The sequence below is a fragment of the Rattus rattus genome, chromosome 4, assembly GCF_011064425.1.
Source record: "Rattus rattus isolate New Zealand chromosome 4, Rrattus_CSIRO_v1, whole genome shotgun sequence".
In the NCBI taxonomy this organism is placed as follows: Eukaryota; Metazoa; Chordata; class Mammalia; order Rodentia; family Muridae; genus Rattus; species Rattus rattus.
The window spans coordinates 98364667-98387525 of record NC_046157.1 but is presented as its reverse complement, the minus strand read 5'-3'; the positions used below and the strand labels follow the sequence as shown (position 1 = coordinate 98387525).

General features: G+C 49.6%; 1 protein-coding gene across 1 annotated transcript in view; it reads left to right on the top strand.

Moving 5' to 3' along the window:
* The window catches only part of Tram2 (translocation associated membrane protein 2), a 73267-nt gene extending 60738 nt beyond the window's left edge, over positions 1-12529 (top strand). Inside the window, exons 3-11 of the mRNA XM_032899491.1 lie at positions 1055-1164; positions 1678-1794; positions 6824-6882; positions 7553-7637; positions 8128-8198; positions 9483-9587; positions 9868-10011; positions 10746-10909; positions 12211-12529. Of these exons, the coding sequence (XP_032755382.1) occupies positions 1055-1164; positions 1678-1794; positions 6824-6882; positions 7553-7637; positions 8128-8198; positions 9483-9587; positions 9868-10011; positions 10746-10909; positions 12211-12284 (929 nt within the window). The 3' untranslated portion in view covers positions 12285-12529. The remainder of the gene's footprint in view (positions 1-1054; positions 1165-1677; positions 1795-6823; positions 6883-7552; positions 7638-8127; positions 8199-9482; positions 9588-9867; positions 10012-10745; positions 10910-12210) is intronic.
* Positions 12530-22859: the final 10330 nt, after the last annotated feature.

Here is a 22859-nt window from a genome sequence, read left to right as displayed (position 1 = left end):
GGAGGATTGCCACATGTTAGAGGTATACATAGCAAGACCCTGTCTGTAAAAACAAAACAATTCTTCTGCCTGACTTAATATCATTATATAATAACCCACCATGTGCTAGAGGCCTACTGTGATTTTAGATGCTGTGTGGTAGACTTCATTCTGTTTAATCTTCACAGTAGCCTCGCAGCACAAGTAATAGCAAATATAACACACACACACACACACACACACACACACACACACACACACACACACACACACACACATGCTATGCCACACTCTTGCTGCATTAGCTACCTTTCTCATTGCAGTGCCAAAAACAAACAAACAAAAAACCTGACAAAGTCAAGTTAAAGAAAAGTCTACTTGGGCTCCAGTTTGAGTTTACAGTCTACACAGTGGGGAGATTGTAGTACAGGAGCCTGAGGCAGTTACTGTCATTGTATCTGCAGTTGGGAAGTGTTCAACCTTCTCTCTTCTTCAGTGTCTTGAGGTGGTACCCTCTGCAGTCAGGCAGGGCCTTCCCTATTTGGTTAAACATTTCTGGAAACGCCTTCATAGGTGGACTCAGAAGTATGTTTCCATGGTGGTTTTAAACTCAGTCAGATTGTCAGGGTCATCCCACAGTACTTAACATCATGTATTTTCTGTGACACAGAAGCTCTATCCTTACTTCAGAGGTGGAAACCCAAGGTTCAGAAGGAGACCTTACAGAGAGAAATGCCTCACAGTGCCATAGGAAGTAAAGGGCGGAACCTAGGGGAGGCCCAGAGAGATTAGTCATTTACTCAAAGACGCCTGTCCAGGCAGTGACGGTCCTCTGTGCTCTTTTGCCGAGGGGATCTAGAACCACATAGACTTGATGATAAGGGTTTGGTTCTCCGTGGACCTCCCCATGGGATCTTCCCAAGGACCAAGTCTAGAGGTGAGGCAGGATGCTGGGGCAGAAGCAGATGAGGACCACTTGAGAATACACTGTATTCCCCATCTGTCTCCCTTTGGGGTCTCATAGCGTCTCCATGCCTTGGGGGATGCTGATAAGATTGTTTTTTTTACCCCACAGACAGCGAGACAGTGAACTACCACTATGGCCCAAAGGACCTGGCCACCATCTTGTTCTACATCTTAATCACCATCATCTTGCATGCTGTGGTTCAAGAGTACATCTTAGACGTAAGTGACCAGTTTTGATGCTGATGTCAGAAGCAGGGGATCCATTACGATGGTGACCCTCTTCCTTGGGGGAAACTATAGCTCTGATTCATTCTGTCCCCTAACTTAGATCCTCTAGTTGATCCCAGAGGCTAGACTCCTTCATCACACGTTGCCTCTGTCCTCTCTGTCCAAGTTCTTTAGTTCACACTTGGTGAGGGGTGCAGTGGGTGAGGTGGTGGAAGAGGGTGGTAGGAGCTGTCTGAATCACAACATGAGCACATACTAAGGGGTCCATCAAACACAGCTTGACCGAAAGATTTTTTTTTTCAAAGAAACGAACAGCCTTAACACCTACTGCTTGCCTGAAAGTCAGCACCTTATGGGCACATAGTAGGCTTATGCTAAATAGCTTGGGTTCTAAGGAGTTTGAACCTACTAACTCTGTCTCAGAAAGGGGACACTGGAGCGTGTAATCTACCAGGTATCTGTATGCTCAATGTATTAATGTGTGAAGTTTTCTTTCTTCTTTAGAAAATCAGCAAACGCCTTCATCTCTCCAAGGTCAAACACAGCAAGTTCAATGAATCTGGACAGCTGGTTGTCTTTCATCTCAGCTCAGTGGCATGGTGCCTCTATGTGGTGGCAACGGTGAGTAGTCCTCATGATGGATGAAGAGTAAGCCACCGAGCAGTCTCTTCTTTGCTGATGAAATGACTTTGAAAGGCTTAAAGGGAAGAGAAAGAGCCAGGAATAGCCATCTCAGAATTGGCACTCAGAGCAGCTAGATGAAATAGCATAGATGCTACTTAATAGAGCCATACTCCCTTGAGGATGGACTTGTTACAGTTCTACCCAGGTATCCACAAACCTATGTATTGTTCTACCAGCCCTGTCTTCAACCATTGTCCCACAAGGTAATTTTTGCCCCCAGTACTGAACTTTGTACATGCTAGGTACCTGCTCTTCCCCTGAGCCACACCCACCCACCCAATACCCCTGATGTTAACATAAGGGTCCCAAGTTCATTTTTCCCAATGTGTCCACAGTGTAGAAGCATGACTTGGGCTCAGAAGTCTGGCTGTATTTGTGTTGCTATGACAAAATAACCTGATACAAACAACCGGAAAGGAAAGATTTATGCCGGCTAATGATTTCAATCCAAGGCCATTGCTTTGACCTCAAGAAAAAGTAAAGCATTGTATAGAACATGTTGAGCAAAGCAGCTTGCCTTGTAGTAGACAGGAAGCAGAGACACAGAGAGGAAGGAACCAGGGTCAATGTACCCCATTGAAGGGCATGTCCCAGTGACTTACTTCCTTCAGCTAGGTTCACTCAAAAGTTCCACCAAATTATCCATAATTGATGCCACAGGATCCAGTCACTTCTTTAAAGCTGGAACCCTAAGCATCGCACCAGGGACCAAGCTATAAACACGCAAGTTTTAGGGATATATTTCAAGTCTAACCAATTAGCAAAGGCCAATGTTATCCATCTACACATTAAAGATATATATTATATGTATATGTATATGTATATGTATCCATCTCCCAGACAAGGACTCTAGATTGTGGTTCAGGGTTCACTGTAAGGAGACCCTGCCTGTGTTACTGTTTAGTTAGCGTCGTCTGGAGTACCTCTTGTCTAGAACCAAGTCCCACATTAGCTATCTGACCTCAGATTCTTCCCTGCTCTGGTGCATCCCCTCTGCTCTCACTGACAAGAGATGGGTCCTCCCTTTGTAAGAAGGAACACTGAATGCCTTCAGAGCTGAATGCCAATGGCATAGTCTCCGAGCAGGAAGCAACATGTCTTTTTTGTATGTTGCTTTTATCCCTGTTATCAGTTTATCTCAGAACACTTTTTCTGAGCAACATGCTAGGAATTTTAAATGGGAGACCAAAGACTTCCGTCCTCTATGAGGGGACTTCTACATTCCACTTGAAGGGAACAGAGTTACATTGCAGGAGCAGGGCCACTCCCTTGTAGTGCAGAGCTACACTGTCCCAGTGTACTTTAGGATCTCGGGCTCCCTTAGCTTCCCAACATTCAGTCCATGCCTACCTCTTGGAAGTCTTAGCTGCTTGAGGCAAAAAAAGGCCTCAGAATACTAAAGATACTGGACTGTTTTTTGGGGGGGGGGATGAATTGCCTATTCTCTGAATCCCTTCAGCCCTTGCACCCTCACCCCAGTATTCCACCCCAGCTGTGCCAAGTAGAGACCAGACTCAGCATCTTCTTGGAGAGGACAGTCTCAGGCCTTTTATCTTGCGGAGAGCCCATCCCCCACTCATCATGTTCAGCAAGACATGGAGACCAGGGAGCCATTCAGGCTCTTGGTTTAATTGCGGTCACCTCCTCTATCTAGACCATCTGCATGGGAGGAAGGGCGTCAACGAATCTGAGAAGTCGTTTTGTTAAAGAAGTAAAACCACCTGGTTTTCAAGTTGTCGGTTTCTGTGGCAATGGGGATCCATCCTGATTTCTTCTCTTTCCTTCACCTCCCAAAGTCAGCAAAGCCTGCCTGTTCTGCCTCCTGGATTCTGAAATTCTCAACACAGCTTTCTGTCTGTATTGTTTCCCCAAGTCCTGTGTGCCCCCATATAGGTCAGATGTTGGTCATATGGCCCTGGCATCTCTGGCAGGGGTGAAGGATACTCCTTTCTTCCAACAGTTGCACAAGGAATTCCATATGTGGCTCCAGCTGGCATCAGTGGAAAGGATAGAGCACCCAGGCCCCTCTGCCTTTTGCTACACTACCAATGTCTCCCTTGCCCGGAGTCCGCTTCCATTCCAGGCCTTCCCTCCACCCGTCCCATTATCTGCTCAGCCAGATGGATCTCTTTAAAGCCTAGGCTAAATCATGTGTCCTCCTACTTCAAATAAGTTCCCCTCGCAGCTGCAGTGAAATTGTTTTCCTTGCTTGTGTGACCTGGGCCCTGGAGCCTTGCTGATGACATCAGCAGGGACTCAGCACTCTGTGTTCACCTCTGCTCTTCCTGCTCTGCTGGCCACTCCACTCTCTCGACTGCTCCGTCCACTAGTATCATTCATATGGCGAGCCCTTTCCTGCCATCTGTCCACCCAAGTGTCACTCCCTCCGAACACCCCATGTGGATTTCCCACACTATGAGCCTCATTGGTGTCTTGCTGGTTCATGTGTGTCTGACTCAAGATACCTGCTAACAAGTACCAGGCTCAATGCTGTACCCTTTGTGCGGTCCCTAGCACATGCTAGGCACTCAGTATCAACTCTTAGCCTGATGAAGAAGCTTTGGAATGCCTCTCCTTTCCTTTTAAAAAGGTTTGTTTTTATTTGTGTCTATTTTATTCATGTGTGCGTGCACACGCATATGTGACACACATGTAAGTGGGTGCCCATGGAGGGCAGAAGAGGGTGTCAGTTAAAGGAGTTTTGAGCCACCTAGCATGGATGCTGAGAATAAACTGAGATCCTCTGGAAGAACAAGCTAGGTCTCTCTCACTGCCCTTCATCAATTTCTTTAGTAATAAATTGATTTTTCAGAAACATCACAGATGATCAGGCTTTGGCGGCTGTTAGAGTTTTAAAAGACAGCCAGAATTGCATCGAATTCCCTACCAGAAATTCCAGTTTTACTTGAATATTTGACACAGATATTTTCCACGGGTTATATGCAAATAGAATGCTGGAGAGTCAGGTTGGATTTTCTAAGCATGTCAAGAGGAGGAAAGTAGAGAGGGACTAGAGAAGGAAGAGGAACCGAACACCCTACTTACTGAGGATGCCAAGGGCCTGCATGCACTATCCCCCGACTCACCAGATGTCTGACTTCCTATTTAAAACTCCAAATCCAGTAGTCAGTGAAACAGAAAACCGAGAGTCAGAACTGGTTGCTGTCTACAGTTGCCTTGGAGTGATTGTGAAATGCCTGAGTTTGTTTGTTTGTTTGTTTGTTTGTTTGTTTGTTTCTGATAGGCAAATGACACTGAGGCTATTGGAGTCTAGGTAGCAGCTGGCTTTGTTATGTCTAAATTCGGTTAGTTTTGCGGTTCTTGTTTGAACAGAGAATGTTGCTAGGAAAATAGGAATTTACTCCAGCCCGCTGAGGCCTTGCATGGGTAGATGTCAAAAATCAGAAAAGAACAAAGTGTTTCACATGGACCCCCTTCCCCCGACCTCCAGCCACCTGTCGAGGCCATGGTTTGGGCTGGAAGGGGTTACTGTGTTTGCTGTGTCACATGCGACCCTGGAACTCAGGCGCCTTGGCATGCCTGAACTGGGAGGCAGCCAGCCCCAGCCCTCCCTTATCCTCCTTCAGACAGCTGCCTAGACAGGGCTAGAAAGGGCTCCTCACAGAGCATGAGTCACTTTTCCTCTGACTCTTAACTCCACCTCCTCCAGTCCCGGCGGACTGGCCATTTGTGAGCAGGCAGCATTTTTCTGAGAAGTTTTTTTGGGCTTGTTGGCTTCCAAGTTCTGACCTCTCTGTCTCCTAAGTGAAGAGGCCAATCTAGAAGTTCCTGTCTAAACACACAAGCCATCCAGGCCTTGGGCCCTTGGGACACCGAGACTCCTGGACAATCTTTTTGACAGAAATGCATCCCTGCTCCCCCGCAATACACACACAGACACACACACACACACACACACACACACACACACACACACACACGCTGCCACTACTGCTGCCACCACCAGACTAGGAAGCACCACTCTTCATGTTAAATGCATAGCTGCTTCCTCTAGGAAGGGGCTAGCTCACCCTTCAGGGTTTCTGTAATAGAGACTGAGTGTGGCTCTTTAGATGTTGCTGTGCCTAAGGGCAGAGTCCCGACCAAGGCACAAATGTGCATGACATAAACGGGATGAGACAGAGAGCACTGGTGTGGGTGTGTCAAAGGTCACTGCTACCACACACCACCCCCACCCACCCCCACCCCCTGTGCCTGGAGCCCAGTAGTACCTCTGTGCGACCCAGGCAAGAGAGAGGGAGGGAGCGGGGGTGAGCAGAGATGGTAGGGGTTGGGGTGAAACCTCTTCTTTCTAGTCTAGCTTGCTGTGTCTACACTGACACAGGTACCTTGACTGGCCATGTCCCTTTGGTCGCCTAGCTCGAGTGCTCCTGGAAACCCAGGGTTGTAGCTTCAGGACTGTGGACAGTACTCAGCATGCATGCTTAGGTGGGCAGAGATTTGTCTCATACATAGGTTGAATTAGAACCCGCGAAGTTGACCATCATTATTAACCAGCACAATGATGGGAAAAGCCTAAGTCTCCACTGGGTGTTGCTTTTCTTGTGCATTTAATCCTTTATTATGGAAGCAACTCCTGAGTGTGTACATGACAGATACCACACTAGACACTGTCACATAAACACATCTATTTCCAACAATAACTCTGGTAAGTTAGAATTTCACTTGACACATGAGCCTGAGGAACCTTCGAGAGACTGACAAGCTGTTTCTGTCAGACCCCTCTTCAGACACCGGTGGCCAGACCCCAGAGCATGGCATGCCACTCCACAGTTGGACAAGTGCCAATGCAAGTCCAACACACTGGGGTCCTTTGTTTGCAAAAGCTGTTTGTCCTTCTTTGTAGTCCACGGAGGCCAGGCATCATTGATCTCTGGGTCCGTCAAGGCCCTAACAGGTCACATGGCCACATCGCTTAAGTGCCTTTTCTTCTCACCCACCACAGGAAGGCTATTTATCAAACCCAAGAAGCCTCTGGGAAGATTACCCGCATGTGTACCTCTCGTGAGTATTTGTGGGGCTCACTAAAGCCAGTGATGACCAAGCTATGACTTGAACCCGTAAGGCATGGGGTTGCGGGCAGTAGGTCTGTGTTTGAGAGTCTCTACTCGGGGCATTGTCTGTTTTAGCTCTACAGAGGTACCTATTCTGCATCGGACAGATGCAAACTGTCCATCACTGACTCTAGATTTGTGTCTTATTGGAGACCCTTTAAGTTCATAGCCCATCTTCCCTTCCATTGTCATGTTCCTGTCATGACAGGAACCAAGACCTGGGCCTGTCTCCTTCCTGAGTCCACCCTGTATCCCTGTGTCCCTTAGGCCTCCCAGAGCAGCAGTAGCAAATTGTGTGAAGCCGAACAACTTAGAGCCTTTCTGTGGTTGTAGTCAGCGGTCCACGTGGTGTGCCATCATCAGCTTCCTCCTCAGCTTTTCTTTCTCTGAGTTGAAACGATATGTTTGGTCACTACCGCTTCCTCAAATGGACATGCCGTGACCCTTTAAGTGGTCTTCTACATGATACTGTGGGCGTGGTGATCTCTGCATCCACCTCTCCCTCCTTCCTTTCTCCTGGTCCTGCTGGTCACTCACAGCCTTGGCTTAGCCCTTCCCTTACATCTCAGCAAGTCCCTTGGGGCGGTTCCTGGTCACACTAAGAACTCCCTCATCTCCAGCTTCCAGGTGAAGTTTTTCTACTTGGGTCAGCTGGCGTACTGGCTGCACGCGCTACCTGAACTCTATTTCCAGAAGGTACGGAAGGTGAGTGTTCCCTTCCCCCACCCCCTTTGGAGGCCTCTCTTCCCTTCAACCCTCCTGCTGTCCCCAGGGAGTCCTCCCTTCCCTTTCTTTGTAAGCACGATGTATTTGATGACAGAGAGCCACACAGATGCCTAAGAGAGTGTTGTCAGGCTCTTGACTCCTCCACAAGATGTGTCCCCACTGGCAAAATTCTAATCAGATATTAGACTCAAGGCAATCTCGACATCCCCAGTCTGTTTTCCTCAGAGTAGTATGAAAGCCCTCTTCCCAGTTCCTGTGTCTTCATTCCCAACCCAGACTTGCCTTCTGGCACCAGGCTTGAAGCTACCACCTCAGCCTTCTTGTTACCAGCCCTGTGTGTGTGGTTCTGGTGTGGCATGGGGCTGTGGGAGTAGGGAGAGCTTCCTTGCTAACCTTCTATGTCCCCTCAGTTCTGTGCATATTCATTTGGAGGCTGAGCAAGCTCACGGTCTGCCCATCTCTTTTCCAGGAAGAAATCCCCCGCCAGCTACAGTACATTTGCCTGTACCTGCTCCACATCGCTGGGGCGTACCTCTTGAAGTGAGTGAGGGCCGAGCTGGCCCCATTTCCTCGCCCCTGTGTGCCTCTGTGTCTGCCCACATGATCGCTCAGTTAGCAGGCACTTAGCAGAGATCGTGTCTCTAAAGGGAGTACCTTTGCTCGTGTGGGATTACAGAAGCTAGTGGAGGACTCTCCTACCTCGATGATTCATTCTCCAAATGGTAGGGATGATGGTTGTAAGAAAGACTGGTGTGTTAAACTCTTGATACGGTGTGAACCACCAGCCACGAGAACCCAGAAGGTTACCCACCTCGACCCGAGGCAGAGCCAAGGAAGGCTTCTAGTGAAGCGGTCCTTTGAACGGTGGCTTTCCAGCCAGAAACTGGGCTCTTGCCACATGATGTCCACATGCTGCTGGAGCACTGTGGCCTCAGAGTTGGTTTGTTTGGTTCGGAATAAAATAGAGAACAGTTAGCTGTACGGTTGTTCTAGGAGTGTGGAGAGTAACTGCATGAGGCCTCAAGTGGCTGTTTTACAGTATTTTGACCAATGCGCTGTGCTTGGTAACTGGACTCTCTGAGATTTTCATGTACTGAGTAGGACCCAAACTGTGCATACGCTAGCCTTTGAGAGCTTCGCTATGGTACGAGATGTCCCGGGGAGTCCCGTTTCCAAGGAGCTCACAACAGGCTTCCCGTGAGTCTGAGTGACGTGGGTGAATAGCGTGTGTGCTGGAGCCCACGGACTCACAAGCTCTGGCTTTCTGTCTCTGGAGGTGGGGGCAGGGCAGCTGTCCCAACTGTGCTCCGATGTTGAATGTTCACAGCTCACATGCAGCGAGGTTATGGTGACTATGCTCCCCAGCAGTGGGGTGTTGAGCTACACACACACACACACACACACACACACACACACACACACACACACACACACACAGGGAGAGCCTCCTGCTTCCTCAGATAGTGCAAAATCAGAGATAGCAGGAAACCTTCACATGTGTACACCCCTCCCCGCCAAGCTCAGCAACATCGTCCTAGGCCCTCCCTTCTGTGCATGATCCCAGCAGCATGACAATAGAAGGGGCCATGTATGGATCAGGTCCGTTGTGGGGAAAAGCCAGTGCAGCTGACCGGGTGAAAGTCGAGGGAGTCAGTACGAGAAAACTACTGGAAAGCAGAGAGCTAAACGGTCACAAAGGATAAGGCATTGTCCCCCGGGATGGAGAGCAGAGCCCAGGTACAGAGAGCAGCCTGAGCCACCACAGGCCAATGGCCTCTGCTCTGGGGTGTCGGGTCGGAAGGTAAGGCGTGTCTTTCCCTCCAGCCTCAGCCGCCTGGGGCTGATCTTGCTCCTGCTGCAGTACTCCACTGAGGCCCTCTTTCACATGGCTCGGCTCTTCTACTTTGCCGACGAGAACAACGAGAGGCTGTAAGTAGGGTTGCTGGACGCCGACCTGTCCAGACTCCTGGGGTGGAGCCTGGCTCTATCGTGCCACCTGAATGGTTGCGGGGTCCCGCTCTGGGTGTCAGCTGCCTCCCTGAGTGCAGCCAGCCCCCTACCCTTATGTCTGCTCTAGAACTTCTGAAACTCTTACCTTCCTGGGTCCCGTTTGATCCCCTGTCCCACGCTGGGTTGCGTCCGGAGGGGGGGGTGAGGGTTCCTTAAGGTGCCCCCAAAGCTGACCTCCTCCTTCCACCCCTTCGAGCAGGTTTAACGCCTGGGCTGCTGTGTTCGGGGTCACACGTCTCTTCATCTTCACCCTCGCTGTGTTGACCATTGGCTTCGGATTGGCTCGGGTGGAAAACCAGGTGTTTGACCCCGAGAAAGGGAACTTTAACACCTTGCCTTGCAGGTGAGCTGGGGTGGTAATCAGGGCTCTCTGCAACATGGTTCCTCTTGTACCTCTTGAACATGGGGTGTCTTCGAAGAAGGTCAGGGTGCAGGCGACCCTTGAGCCTCCCACGTAGTGACATCTAGGGGCAAGTCTGTTGACTCCAGCCTCCTGCTTCCGTCCACCGTTCTTCACTCTGCAGCTCTCTCGTGCGCTCAGCCCACAGTAAGGACCCCAGTCCAAATGCAGTGCAGGCCTCTCACGCCTGTTCAGCGCATCATGGCGCACAGGGCATTTCTCATCCAGGCGAGGTTGATCATGACACCCTCCCGGGGCTCCGAAGCTTCAGCTCTGTGGTCCACAAAGCTAGTGCGAGTGACCTCTCTAGGCTTGCCCCACTGGCAACATGTGATATAGGAGAAGAAAATTATTTCGGCACTCCCATACTCTAGCTCGTTCAAATGTTACCAATGCTCGTATAGATTATATTGGCTTTATTATGGGCCGTGCGCGTGGGGGAGAGAGAAGAGCTGTGGATCTGGAGGATCAGTGGGATTGCGCCCGCCCATCACCTCAGGGCCTTCACCTCACATTGCTCATGTATGCTGGAGCGGAGATGGATGGAAGAATACACCCGTCCTGGTGCTGGTGGCTGTGGGGAGTGCAGAGATCTGGTCCCCCACCCCCACCTCCGGCCTCCTCCTGCAGGCTGTAGACCTGAACTTCATCCTTAGATCCATTTCTGTGCTCCCCAGGCTCGGCATGCTGCTGCTGGTGTGTGTGGCCCAGGCCTGGCTCATGTGGCGTTTCATCCACTCCCAGCTGCGACACTGGCGGGAGTACTGGAAAGAACAGAGTGCCAAGCGCAGAGTCTCTGCGGTCCCCAGGCTTCCAGCCAGGCTCCTCAAGAGAGAACCTGGTGAGTGCCACCCTGTGGCCGAGAGCGAGTGGCTGGGGTCTGTCTGCCTTGGGGGGAAGGAGAGTTGGGACCTGGCGCTTAAGTGCTCCACAAACCAGTCCTGCTGGTTCCTTCCTTTGTAGACACTTCTCTCCCAGGCCTGGGGCACGATGACCAGTGTGGAATTGGTCATGAGCCAGAGACCCAGTGTGAGCAGGCCGCCTGTAACAGGGCCTGGAGCCACTGATTCAAAGCAGCACTGGGTGGGGACTCCTAGAAGGAAGTTTGTCTTCGCGTCCTTGGGGTAGCATCTGGCATCTAGCCAAGTGTTGCTGCTATTGCCGCTGTTGCTGTCACCCATGTCTTGTGCTACAGAGTGGCCACCCTGTCCTCACCTGCTCCTGTGCTCTGGGTCTCGGCCCACCCCTGCCTCCCATCTCACTTCCGGAATGTTAGGGAGCAGCAGCAGGGGTGGGCCACACACTCTTCCTTCAGCTCCAGAGCATCCTTAAGTGATCCCCCTTTGCTCACGGTTCCTCAGACATAGCAGCTCTAATCTATCTAAATCTAATCTAAACAGCCCAGCCTGTTTTCTGACTCACCTGCATTTTCCCAGTGTGTGTTTGTTTGCTAGCAGTCAGGTGTGAGGAAGACTTGAGGGACAGACAGAGGTTAGGAGGAGAGGTTTCTGTGCTGCTACAACTGTGGAGGTATTTTCCTCTTTTGTTTTTGTTTTGTTTCATTTTGTTTTGTTTTGTTCGAGGCAGAGTTCCTCTGTATAGCCCTGGCTAACCTCGAAGTTGCTCTGTAGACCAGGCTGGCCTCGAACTCAGAGATCCGCTTGCCTCTGCCTCCTGAGTGCTGGGATTCAAGGCTTTGACCGCTGCCCAGCGGTCAGGCCTTGTCCCTGCAATATCTTGTTCTCCCTCTCTTCTCCTTGTTACCACCATTCCTGTTGCTGAGACCAATCCTCTGGGGGTGCTGAGGGATTGAGGACACTAGGGGACCTAAGAGATTAAAGCCAGCATTGCTCAGATCGCAGTGTAGGCTGATGCCTGTTCCTTGGTTTCTGTGAGTCACCATAGATGCCCTCCACAAAAGATAGTCAAAGACTAAGCCTGTGAAACAAAAGACACTTATCAAAGACACTAGGACAGGCAGCAACCTGCCCCAGACTGTCTACAGCCGGCTTCCATTGGCTAAAGCCCGCTTCCTCATGGAAGCCATGACCCCACCCATCAGACACCCCGACCCTCAATGCCTCCATTTTCCTGCCTCAGTGTCAGCAGCAACCCTGTGTGTCTCCTCTCTCCATTCCCCAGGTTACCATGAAAATGGAGTGGTGAAGGCAGAGAATGGAACCTCCTCACGGACTAAGAAACTCAAGTCTCCCTAGCGTCATTGTGCTGAAAACAGGGATCCTCTGGGTGAGGGCCTGGCAGAGATGAGGACCCCTGACCCCCAACTCAGACTCTCTGCCCTTCTGGCCGTACTCCATCTCCACCAGCAAAAACCTTGGCATCAAAGGGGGAGCTCCTCTCTACCTTCTAGTCTTTCTCTTCTTTCATAAACTGTTCTCAATAAAGCCAAAAAATCTTCTATTCTTGCTCCCTTGAGCCACCTCATGGCCTCACTTCTGTCCTATCTTGGGTTTTCTCAGAGACCTGCCTTCTTCTAGTCGTCTTCCTGCTCTCGCTCTCGCTCTCTCCCTCCCCCTCTCCTCTCCTCTCCTCTCCTCTCCTCTCCTCTCCTCTCCTCTCCTCTTCTCTCCTCTCTCTCTCTTCCTTCATGGCTGCTTCTTTTCCTCCTTTCTTCCTGACTTTAATGTGCAATTTCTCTGATTTGTACAACGGGAGGGAGCTAAGACGGCAGTCCTGCCCTTCGGGCCCAGCCAGGACTTGCCAATCTGGAAGCCTCTCGCCAAGGAGCTTCCCCTAGAGCTGGTGGCAGACCCTCGGTGGCCCTTGTGGATGGCAGGAGGAGGAAAAGCCATCCCTCTCGGATTACAAAATTCTTGGTGCTGACCGACAGACAAGATGTAGGATTCTGGCTCTACACGTCGGACCCCGAAGCGTTTCGCTCTCCATAGTGACTTAATCCAGAAAGACAGTGTTAATTAACTGTTGAGTCCCAGGACTCCAAAGAGCTTCCAGTGCAGCATTTGAATTGGAAACCAGCCTGCCTTCGCTCTATGGGGGGTTGTGCTAAGGAGGATGTGCCTTCCCACTTGTTCCACAAGAGCAAAGCACGTCAAACAGCTGCCTCTTCTAGAAAGGTGGCTTGGCCAAAACAAAATCAGACAAACAAAAAACAACAGAAGAGTCGATCTGGACCGTTCTCCAGCAGTGCCAGCTGCTGTAGTTTCATTACCTGTCCACCAGCATCTGAAACCAAACCAAATGGCAGTTATGAACCTGCCCAGGACATGCTGTTCCCAAGTCTAGAAACAGCCTGCCCCAGCCGGGGCCAGACTTGCAACCTCACCTTCATCTCTCTGCAGAAACACGAAGCCCCAAGGACTCCGATCGCAGTGTGTTCCCCTGGTGTCCCAAGGAGGGTCACCTGGCTGCCCTCCCTCTGGCCTCACTGAGTGTTCTTTAAAGTTGTCAGTGTCATTTGTCAAGCACACCTAGGGCCTGACACCGGGATGCCTCAGGGTCACTCTTCTGGCTGTGTGAGTCAACGCAGCTGTGTCCACAGGAGTCTGTGACCCATTCCCTTTGGTGTTCTTTACTCTCTCTTCTACCTGAAGATGGGGTCATTGGGCCCTTATGGTACCTTGTGAGGACTTCCAGGACGTATGTAGGCTTTAAAGAGTCCCCAGACTCTGTGCTGGAGTATAGGGGAGCAGTTCTTGGTGACACAGGAATGTTAATGTTACCTGATATACTTGGTCTTCCTTTGACACCATATTCAAGACCAGGGCTTGAGTTTTTCCCCATATACAGGGACGTGGGTCTTCATGAAGGCAGTTTCCCTCTCCAAGCCACTGACGATGTACATAAAATCTAACTCACCAGTTTTTGAGGAGTTTGGTTCCAAACATCGATGTGGCAATTTTTTTTTTGTTTGTTTGTTTTTGTTTTTTTTTCTCTCTGTGTCCAGGCTAAGCATACAGAATAGAAATGAGATCCCCTTGGCTTCTTTTGTGTGAGCTTAGGAAGCAAGATAGAATTTTGCAAGTACATTTCTCTATTGCCTCCTGGCCCTTCTCTGGGCATCCCCACAGAATTGATCTGGCTGGCACCTTTTAGCCATGTAGCCCACCCATCCTCGTAGGGATTTTAATCAAGCTTACGCTTTGAGATGCTGCCTGTAGCGATGTGAAAGTTCAGCTAGTGGCTCCCAAGATCGCCTCACCCCGTCCGTTTAAGTGTCCTTCGGGACCATCCCCAGGTGAAGGGCCTGCCTCCCTAAGACACTGCCAGGCCCTTTGCCAGCTCACTGTGGGAGCTTTGTCTCTAGGCTGAACTATTGAGTTACTCCCTCGGTAAATATTTGGGACAAGCATGAGATATGTGGAGGTCTTGGAGAAACAGAAGTACAAAGGCCAGCTGTCTAGGATCCAGTGGTCCTGTCGCTGTGGCGGGGGGGGGGGGTTTGCTACTCTTTCCCAGTACACTTAGATGCCTGAGATGGTGTGGATCTGTTCCTTGGGTGCTTGCAGGCTTCCTTTGCTGCTTGTTTGTTGGGTGTTATCACCGGGAATCCAAGTGTTGGGATTGACCAAGGCTCCTCTGGAACATATGGGTTTGGTCAGTGGTAGGAGTTTAGAGCGTTCATTTCAGAAAAGCCGAGACCAAGGGCAACACCTCCCCAGGCTTGACTTCTGGGATGATTTCTGGCTTGGGGGAACAAGGGGGCCCTTTCTCATCCACCCAGCCTCTCTGGCATTGATGTTATAGAAAAGCCATGACTTTGTGGAGTTAGCACAGACCTTGTTGCCAGAATCACAGCAACCAAGTTCCACACCATCCTGCGTGTGCACAGGCTAGCTTATAATTTGGGTGCCCTGGCCCCATTCTTTGATTTTATGCAGGCTCTCCCATCCCCCAAAATGCCACACCCTTAGTGAGGGACCTGTCATGCTCCTCCAAGTTTCAGATGTTCAGCACAATCTACCAGGACCAGAAGATGCTAATCACTACCTCAGCAGCCACTGCCTGTCTCTCAGTGTCCCTGGAACGCCAGGTGGCAGAGTGGTGGATGAAGAGCTCCCTGTTGCTAGTTGCCCTCCCCAGAGGTGTGGCGATGGGATGGTTACTTTTACAAGCTATCCAGGTTTGGATGCCTACGCTATGAATTAGCTCCTGTGTCCCTCCTACATTCTGAGGTGGTCCTGGGAGAAAGAGAAGCAAACTAAAACTTTCTGCCATTCTAGTCAGTCCTAGCCCTGCGTACCTAAATGGTTTTCAGGCAGCATCATCATCTGGTGCGTCCTAAGGGTGGACTTAAGTCACTTAAATTTAGATGACAGTGTTCTGGCTACTCACACCATGCTTTTGTGGAGTTCTGGGACTGTAAGAGCCCCTGAAGGTGGAGACCTTTTAAGTCCCCTTTGGCATTTTTTTTTCTGCGTGTTTTTTTTTTTTTCCATTTTCCAAAAAGCCTACAAAGTTCTCTTAGATTCCCTGCATCCTTAAAGAAACCTGCTGACTCCCTTGCAGCTAGGGAAGGCCTCCATTGGCGTTTGTCTTTAATGGCTCTCAGCCGGTTGGGTTTGCAGAAGCCTGGGGCCGGGAGGAGGTATAGGGTCTCAGCTTAGCTAACTTTCTCTGCCTGAGGGCCTCTGTCTCCAGGAGACAGATTTCCATTCTTGGTGTCTGGCCTCTGTTCTTCACTGGTGTGGAATGGACTTGAAGCCTGTGAGTTCGAACAGTGAGCTGGTCCTCTGCCTCCCTCGTGCTCCCGAGCTTACACCTTTCCTCAGAACAGGATTTAAAGGAGGATATCAGTGTCAGACTTTTGAAAGCATCTGTAGAATCCTTCTCCAGCCCGTGGCTAGCGTTAGGAGGATGCTGGTACCAACTTCTCGCCATTTATCCCTGACTTTTTATGCTAGCGTTAGCTCCATTGCATCCACTTCCAAAGCTCTGCAGATGAGAAGAAAAGTCACGCCGAGCAGCCTCTACGAATGTCCCGTTCTTATCCTTGTTCTTTCGTGTAAAAGTGCCTTATATTGCCTTGTGGCCTTCACTGGTACTGTATGGCTGGGCCCCACAACTGCCAGGGCTCTAGGGCTGACTGGCATACACAGCCAATGACATCATACCTCAACACAGATCCAGGGGAAAGGGACATGGGTTGACAGTTTTGTCTCATTTGTTCTGACCCTCTTCTCCCTCGCACATAGTGTAAGACCTTGTGTACTCTCTGGTTTATTCTAAGTTCCCCTTGTCTGTTGCCTTCTGGCTTGACCGGGTGGCTATGGAAGCTCTCGATGTGGCCCAGCTGCAGGCACCCATGCTTCCTATCATAAGGGAAGCTTGGGGGTTGGGAAGAAGGGTCACCCCTGTGTACCTCTGGCCCTATGTGGTGAGCCCTGCTTTTTCGGTTTCCTCATTCCCACCCCAGATTAGAAACAGCACCCTCTTCCCCATCTGTTTTACTTCCCTGTAGCCCAAAGTTTGTGTGAGGAATGTATTTACTTGTACTCGCTGGTTTCAAGTCTTAGCTCATTGGTAACCTGTTTGGCAGTGCCTATGGTCTGGTAGCTGCAGAGCTCCTGGATTCCTGTCAGGGTTATCTCGTGTTCCTAGTTCTGCACCAACCCACCTCCCTGACCCTTGCCTTGCCTGCCTGCCCGTTCCTGATATCCCGCTATTCCGGGTTGTGCAATAACCCTCCCAGTGGTCTTTTCCACAGGCCTTTGTCCCTTACCGCATCCTGCAGTATCAGGAGAGAGGGGACCTACGGGAGGTGTCATCATCCCTTACAGAAGCGTCAGTCCCTTCGTTGTTAGCTGTCATTCTCACGGTCTTGGGTGGGTTTCTGTGGCAATCTTATAGAATGTGCCCTATCGTCTAAGAAATCTTTACATTGTTTTCAAAAATTAAAAAAAAAAATGTGTTGAAGAGCAAAAAAAAACCATCCTCAGACTGGGACAGTGTGGATGTCTGGGAATAAGATCAGTCTGGAGTCGCTGACATCACCGTCACCACCAAAGGCATTCCAGGGTTTCTTGTTCCTGTGCAAAGGATGGGCCATGTTTCCAAGAATCAGCCACACTGGTCACAGTGGTGAGCCCTGCTCCCCCACAACGGAGTCTGGCTGTGGTGTTGCCGACATTCTTTGGGGTACAGATTCATGTGTGATTGAACCTCACTTTTCGGTTACTCTGTTTGTCAAGCACCGGAAGGATGAGCGTTGGAGCTGGTGCCCTGGGCGACTCACAATGCAAACGTGGACACATTGACTGTTTCTGCAGTCACCTGTTCATGTGATGGACCAAATTCAGCAAGGAACTCAAGGAAAATGCGTACCTGCCGTATTTATGCTTTCTTATTAAAGGGCTGGGGGGAGGGGAGTCTTTTTACTTTTGGTGAAATTTTTATTGGTCCTTTTCCCACTGTTTCTGTCTGGTTTTAGAAACAAGCTACAGTTTTGTATGGATTTTTTAAAATGTACATTTTGAAACAAATGATCAAATATTTTCTGAATAAAGGGCATAGAAGTATTGGTCATAACGGTCTCTGATAGGATTCACTGGTGTGTTGTATATGGGAAGTTTTTTTTTTTTTCTGTGTCTTAATTCTTCCATTTGTTTTTACTTTGAAAAACCAAATCCGTGTCAACTTTAGTTTTTATCCAAAATGTTTTACTATGTAGTAATTGGGCTTTTTGTTTTATTCTTGTTTTGTTTGTTCGTTTGTTTGTTTTTGTTTTTTGGGTTTTTTTTGTTTTTTGGCTTTGTTGTTGTTCTTTGCTGGTTTATTTGTTTTGAGACAGGATCTCACTGTGCATTTCTGGCTGTCCTGGAACTCGCTGACCAGGCTGGCCTCAGACTCACAGAGATCCACCTGCGTCTGCCTCTGAGCAGGATTAAAGGTGTGTGCCACTATATGTGGCTGGGTTTGTTTGTTTGTTTGTTTGTGGTCTGTGGGTTCACAGCAGTAATGGGAGCTAATGAACCAGAGTAGGGACAGACACTTGGGTTCTCCCATTCTTGTGAGTAGTATGCATTGTTTTTATTTCGTCTAAAACAACAAAGGGGATTTCCTAACAGGTTATGTAAGCTGGATGCACCAGAAGGAAGGCCTCTGTTTTGGCTACTCTCCTGGGAAGGCATTCAGCTTTGGAAGGGACCCAGGTCTTGGTGTCTGTGAGTGTCCCCAGTTTAGTAAGAATGGTGGCAACAGCGGTGACTGGTATCACGTGAACAGTCTGCTCTTGCACGAAGCTCTCCGCTGCAATTTCCAGACCCGCGCTTGGGGTGTGCTCAGGAGATGTGTGTAGTTACAGATGGCTGTTAGCCGAGGGAAGGCCACAGCAGGTAAAAGTCATCCAGAGACTTACTCCAGGTGGAAGAGAGTGGCGCTGGTGGCGTCAAACACTGGTGCAAATGGCTTTCGGTCCAGCTCTGCATAGCACGCCGGGTGATATCCAGTCGTTAGCTCAGCCCAGTTCTCATCTGTCATGTGGGGTTCCCCCCACCTCCGGATGTGGTGATTGGCAACGGTGTTAAGGTCATGGTACAAACAAAACTATATATAATTTGGTTTTGAGACAGGATGCTTTTTATATAGCTCTGGCTGACCTGTTACTGGCTTTTTAGCCTAGGCTTGCCTCGAATGGCAATCTAGCCTCTGCCACCTAAGAGCTTGGGTCAAGGGTATGTGCCAGCCTGCCTGCCTTTAAATTGGTAGTTTAGTATTTGCTTTCGAGACAGGGTCTTGCAATACAATGTCCTGGCTGGCCTCAACTGCATTGCAGACTAGACTGACCTTGGGCTTAGTCTTCCTACCAGGCGCTGGGACTGCAGGCGTGCACAACCATACCTGGCTAAATTAATCTTAATAAACATGCTTGTGCTTGTGTCCCAATAGGATATTAAGAAGCCACATTCCCAGGGGCCCTTGGAAACAATATTTAGAGAAATGGTCTTTACAATGGTTTGTCCTGAATATGTTGAAAGCCTGTTGACACAAAGCGAAACCCCTAAATGACAGACAGTATGCCCAAGGCCCCCTACTGGTGTATCTGGGGTATGTATACCGGACAGAATAGTGGCTGTTGGCCAGAGGCTCACCACCACCAAGCCTACCCACAAGGCAGCTTTCTTTTCTGCCCTGAAGCAATGAACTATCCTTATCGGTCTTGGGCACTTCCTTCAGTTAAATCTGATAGCTGTGGCCAGCTGCCAGTGTGCTGGCCCTGCAGACGGTGACTGGTAGTGAGCATTCCGATTTCATTCTCCAGTGGCTTGTTGGAAAAGGCAGCCACCTCTTAATATTGCTCACTGACTCAGCGGTCATTCATCACCCGAGCCCAGGCTCCGAGATGCGTGTGTGCAAGCCAGTCGTGACAGAGTCATGCAGTACTTGATGGCATCTCACGGCCGTGTGCTCCTCAGGGTCTCAGAGAAGAGTGAGACCCACTCTGGCTTTCTAGTGAACAGTGAGGATGATGTTTCCACAGAAATGCCCTTCAGCCTTGGTCTACGAAATCTCTTACCTTATCAGGATTTATCAGGTCTTCTCGATCCTGGGTCAGTTCGGAAGGTGCAAGATGAGGCACGGAAAGAACGCTTATGGGACAGGGATGTGCCAACCTTACAACCACTTTCTCCTTGACACTACAGTGAGCAAATAGAAAGGCCTATCTGTGTGGTATCTGGTAGGAAAGGAGTGGTCAGGACTAAGATTGGAGGGTGTGATAGTTTGAGAAGGGCCCACATAGGCTCATATATCCAAATGCTCAATCATTAGGGAGTAGCTATACCTGTGAGGGGTTAGGAGGCATGGCCTTGTTGGAGAAAGTGCCATTCAGGCTGGGCTTTGAGGTTTCAGAGGCCCAAGCCCAGCCTAGTGGCTCGCTCTTGCTCTCATCTTGCTGCCTGTGGATCCAGAGGTAGAACTCGCAGCTCCGTCTCCAGCATCGTGTCTGTCTGTGCACTGCTATTCTCCCCATCATGACAGCGCCGGACTAACCCTCTGAAACTGTAAGCAAGCCCCAAAGGAATGCTTTCCTTTGTAAAGTGTTGCCACGGGCATGGTGTTTCTTCAGAGCGATAGAATGCTGACTAAGAAAGACAGAGGGGGTATGAGTGCTGCCGCTTCAAAGGGGAGGAAGAGAAACTAAAAGATCATCTCTATCTCAGCAGAAGCCCAAAGCCATTGGGGAAAGACCGAGAAGCGTTTTCACGTGCTACCGACTATAGGCGTCTGTGAAAGATTGACAGGTGCAGGCCTTAGATTCTGTGAGCTTCTATCTTCTAAGGGAGGCAGTGAGAATATTAGAAAATACAGATTCCTGGGGACTCTTGGGAGGCTCTGGGTACTGTCACTCAACTTGCCAAAGTATAAGAGTCAGTCTTCACCTGACTGCCTTCAGATCAAGATGCTAGAACCCTCAGCTCCTCCTCCAGCATTATGTCCGCCTGGACTCTGCCATGCTTCCTGCCATGATGATAATGGACTGAACTCTGAACTTGTAAGCCAGCCCCAATGAAATGTTGTCCCTTATAAGAGTTGCCTTGGTCACGGTGTCTCTTCACAGCAATTAAATCATAACTAAGACAGTGTGTATGTACATATTTGAGTGTGAGGGGGGAGCGTGCTGTGGTGTACACAGGGAGAGCAGAGGATAACCTTGGCTCAGTCCGTGTCTTCTTTGAGGTAGAGACTCTCAATAGCTATCGCACTGGGAACTCTGAGATCACTGGCCACAGACCCATCTCCCTAGCTCAGTTCTTTAGAATTTAGAAAGCACATCTCAGGGAGGGGCTGATCCTTACTTAAGATCAATCTAAAAGAAAGGGATTGACCTCCTTAATTACCAAGGACCTTCCAGGAGGGAGCACTGTGTAACACTAGATACCATGGAAGGGCAAGTCAGCCTGACATGGTCCCCTCCCAAGAGACCCTTCTGAGGAAGGAAAGGAGGAGTTAAGGCAGTTGGGGCTCAGGACTGTGCACAGGATCTCTGTGGAAAATGACCTAAAAGCACCCTCAAGAAAAGTGCCACGTGTGTAAGGACAAGCTGTAGAGAGCCGCAATAACATGCGCCACCACTAGATGGCGCTGGCTTCCACTGCGCCCCACGTGGAAGGCCAAGTCAGTCAAGATGGCGCCAGCCAGGCGGCCCCCCCTTCAGGAAGTTAACTGCGCATGTGCAAGAGTGCCTTCGTGCCAGGTCTTTGCCCATTCCGGGGCGTGCCTGATGAGGTCATGAGTAAGCAACCAATCAGGTGTGGATGCGCGACATTAGGGGGTATAGAACACACCATGTTGGCGTGACAAAGGGGCTTCTCCATGAGATAGGAATAAAGTATCACCCATAGCAAGAATTTCTATGTCTCGCGTGCTTCTTGCCGGCGGAAAGTCGCGCGTGGGACAACAAGCCAGTCTGACGTGTGCTGTTTAGCCAACCCTGGCTGCAAACGACATTACTAACCACTGGATTAATATATTGCTCTCCGGTTTCCTGGTTCTACTCTAACCCTTCTTTCATACTCCAAAGGAGAAACACCCAACACAGGAGCCAGAGGCTGGGCCACACTTTCTAGCACACACTAGGCCTGGGACAGCACCAGATAGGGCAGGCAGGATAAAGCCTGACTACTTAGACTGAAATAGATTTTTTTTTTTAAAGTACTTATGACTTCGAGCAGTTAGAAATGATGGGAGGAAACAAAACATGGCTTCTTCCTGAGATTGCTGAGAGCTGAAATGGAACCTCTTGGACAAGCGAGGTGGATGTGTCTTAACTCCTTGCAAATGGCAAAAGCAGGGAGGCCCCTTGGCAGCTTCGAGAGGACCTAGGCATTCTGGCTCCTCCATGACTTCATCCTCATCACTTCCTGTTTTTGGTGGCAGGAAAGAATCTAGCATGGCTGTCTTCAGTTGGAGAGCAGCCTGGCTGTCCATCAGAGCTCACTGGAGAGCCAGCAAGTACTAGTCACTGAGAGGAACTCTCATAAAATGTGTACCTTATAGCCCAGTAAATGCACAGGTCTTATGAACATAGGCACCATACTATGGCTAACACATTAGTATTTATTCCATTCTTTAAAACTTTAGTTTTGGTGGTACTGTGAGTTGAATCTAGGGTCTTTTACATACTAAGACAAAACTCTACCGCTGAGCCAGACCCTAGCTCCCAGGTTTTATTCGACTAATGGGCTTAGAATTACACTCTGAAAAGCATGCACTATGCCACCCTGCACTGTTAAGGGAAGTGAATGGGTAGGTAGAGAGGCCCCTGGCTACCTAGCCATAACAAGTGCTGCTGTGACCTTTACTTTTCAATATCTCAAATGTTTCTAGAAATGTCTAACATTCCTTCTGTTCTTAAGCCTTCTACATCTGTACTAAGCTTTTCCAAAGAATCAGAAAAGGAACTGTGTATGCCGTGCTGTGGTATGAGTGAGCGTGTATGCGTGAACAGGCAGTCTGTAAGCTGGAAAGGAGCTGAGGACTCAGCCTCAGGCTGTTGGTTGCAGGCTCAGGACACAGGAAGTTTGCATCTGAAGGCTGGAGGAGGCCATATGGTAGTTTAAAGGCAGCTGGGCGGAGGGCTCTCTTACTCAGGGGTATGTCAGTTTGTTTCTACTCAGGCTTTCAGACTACTGATTGGGGTCTCCTTACTTTAAGGCCTATTTTACTTACCTGTCAATTCAGCTGTTAACCTTATTCGAAGCACCCTCACAGACATATCAGGAGAGTGCCTGATGCATTCAGGAACCCCCTGGCCCCTAAAGTATAAAAGTAACAATCACGGTACCCCTGCCACTCCAAATAAGGCACTGGTC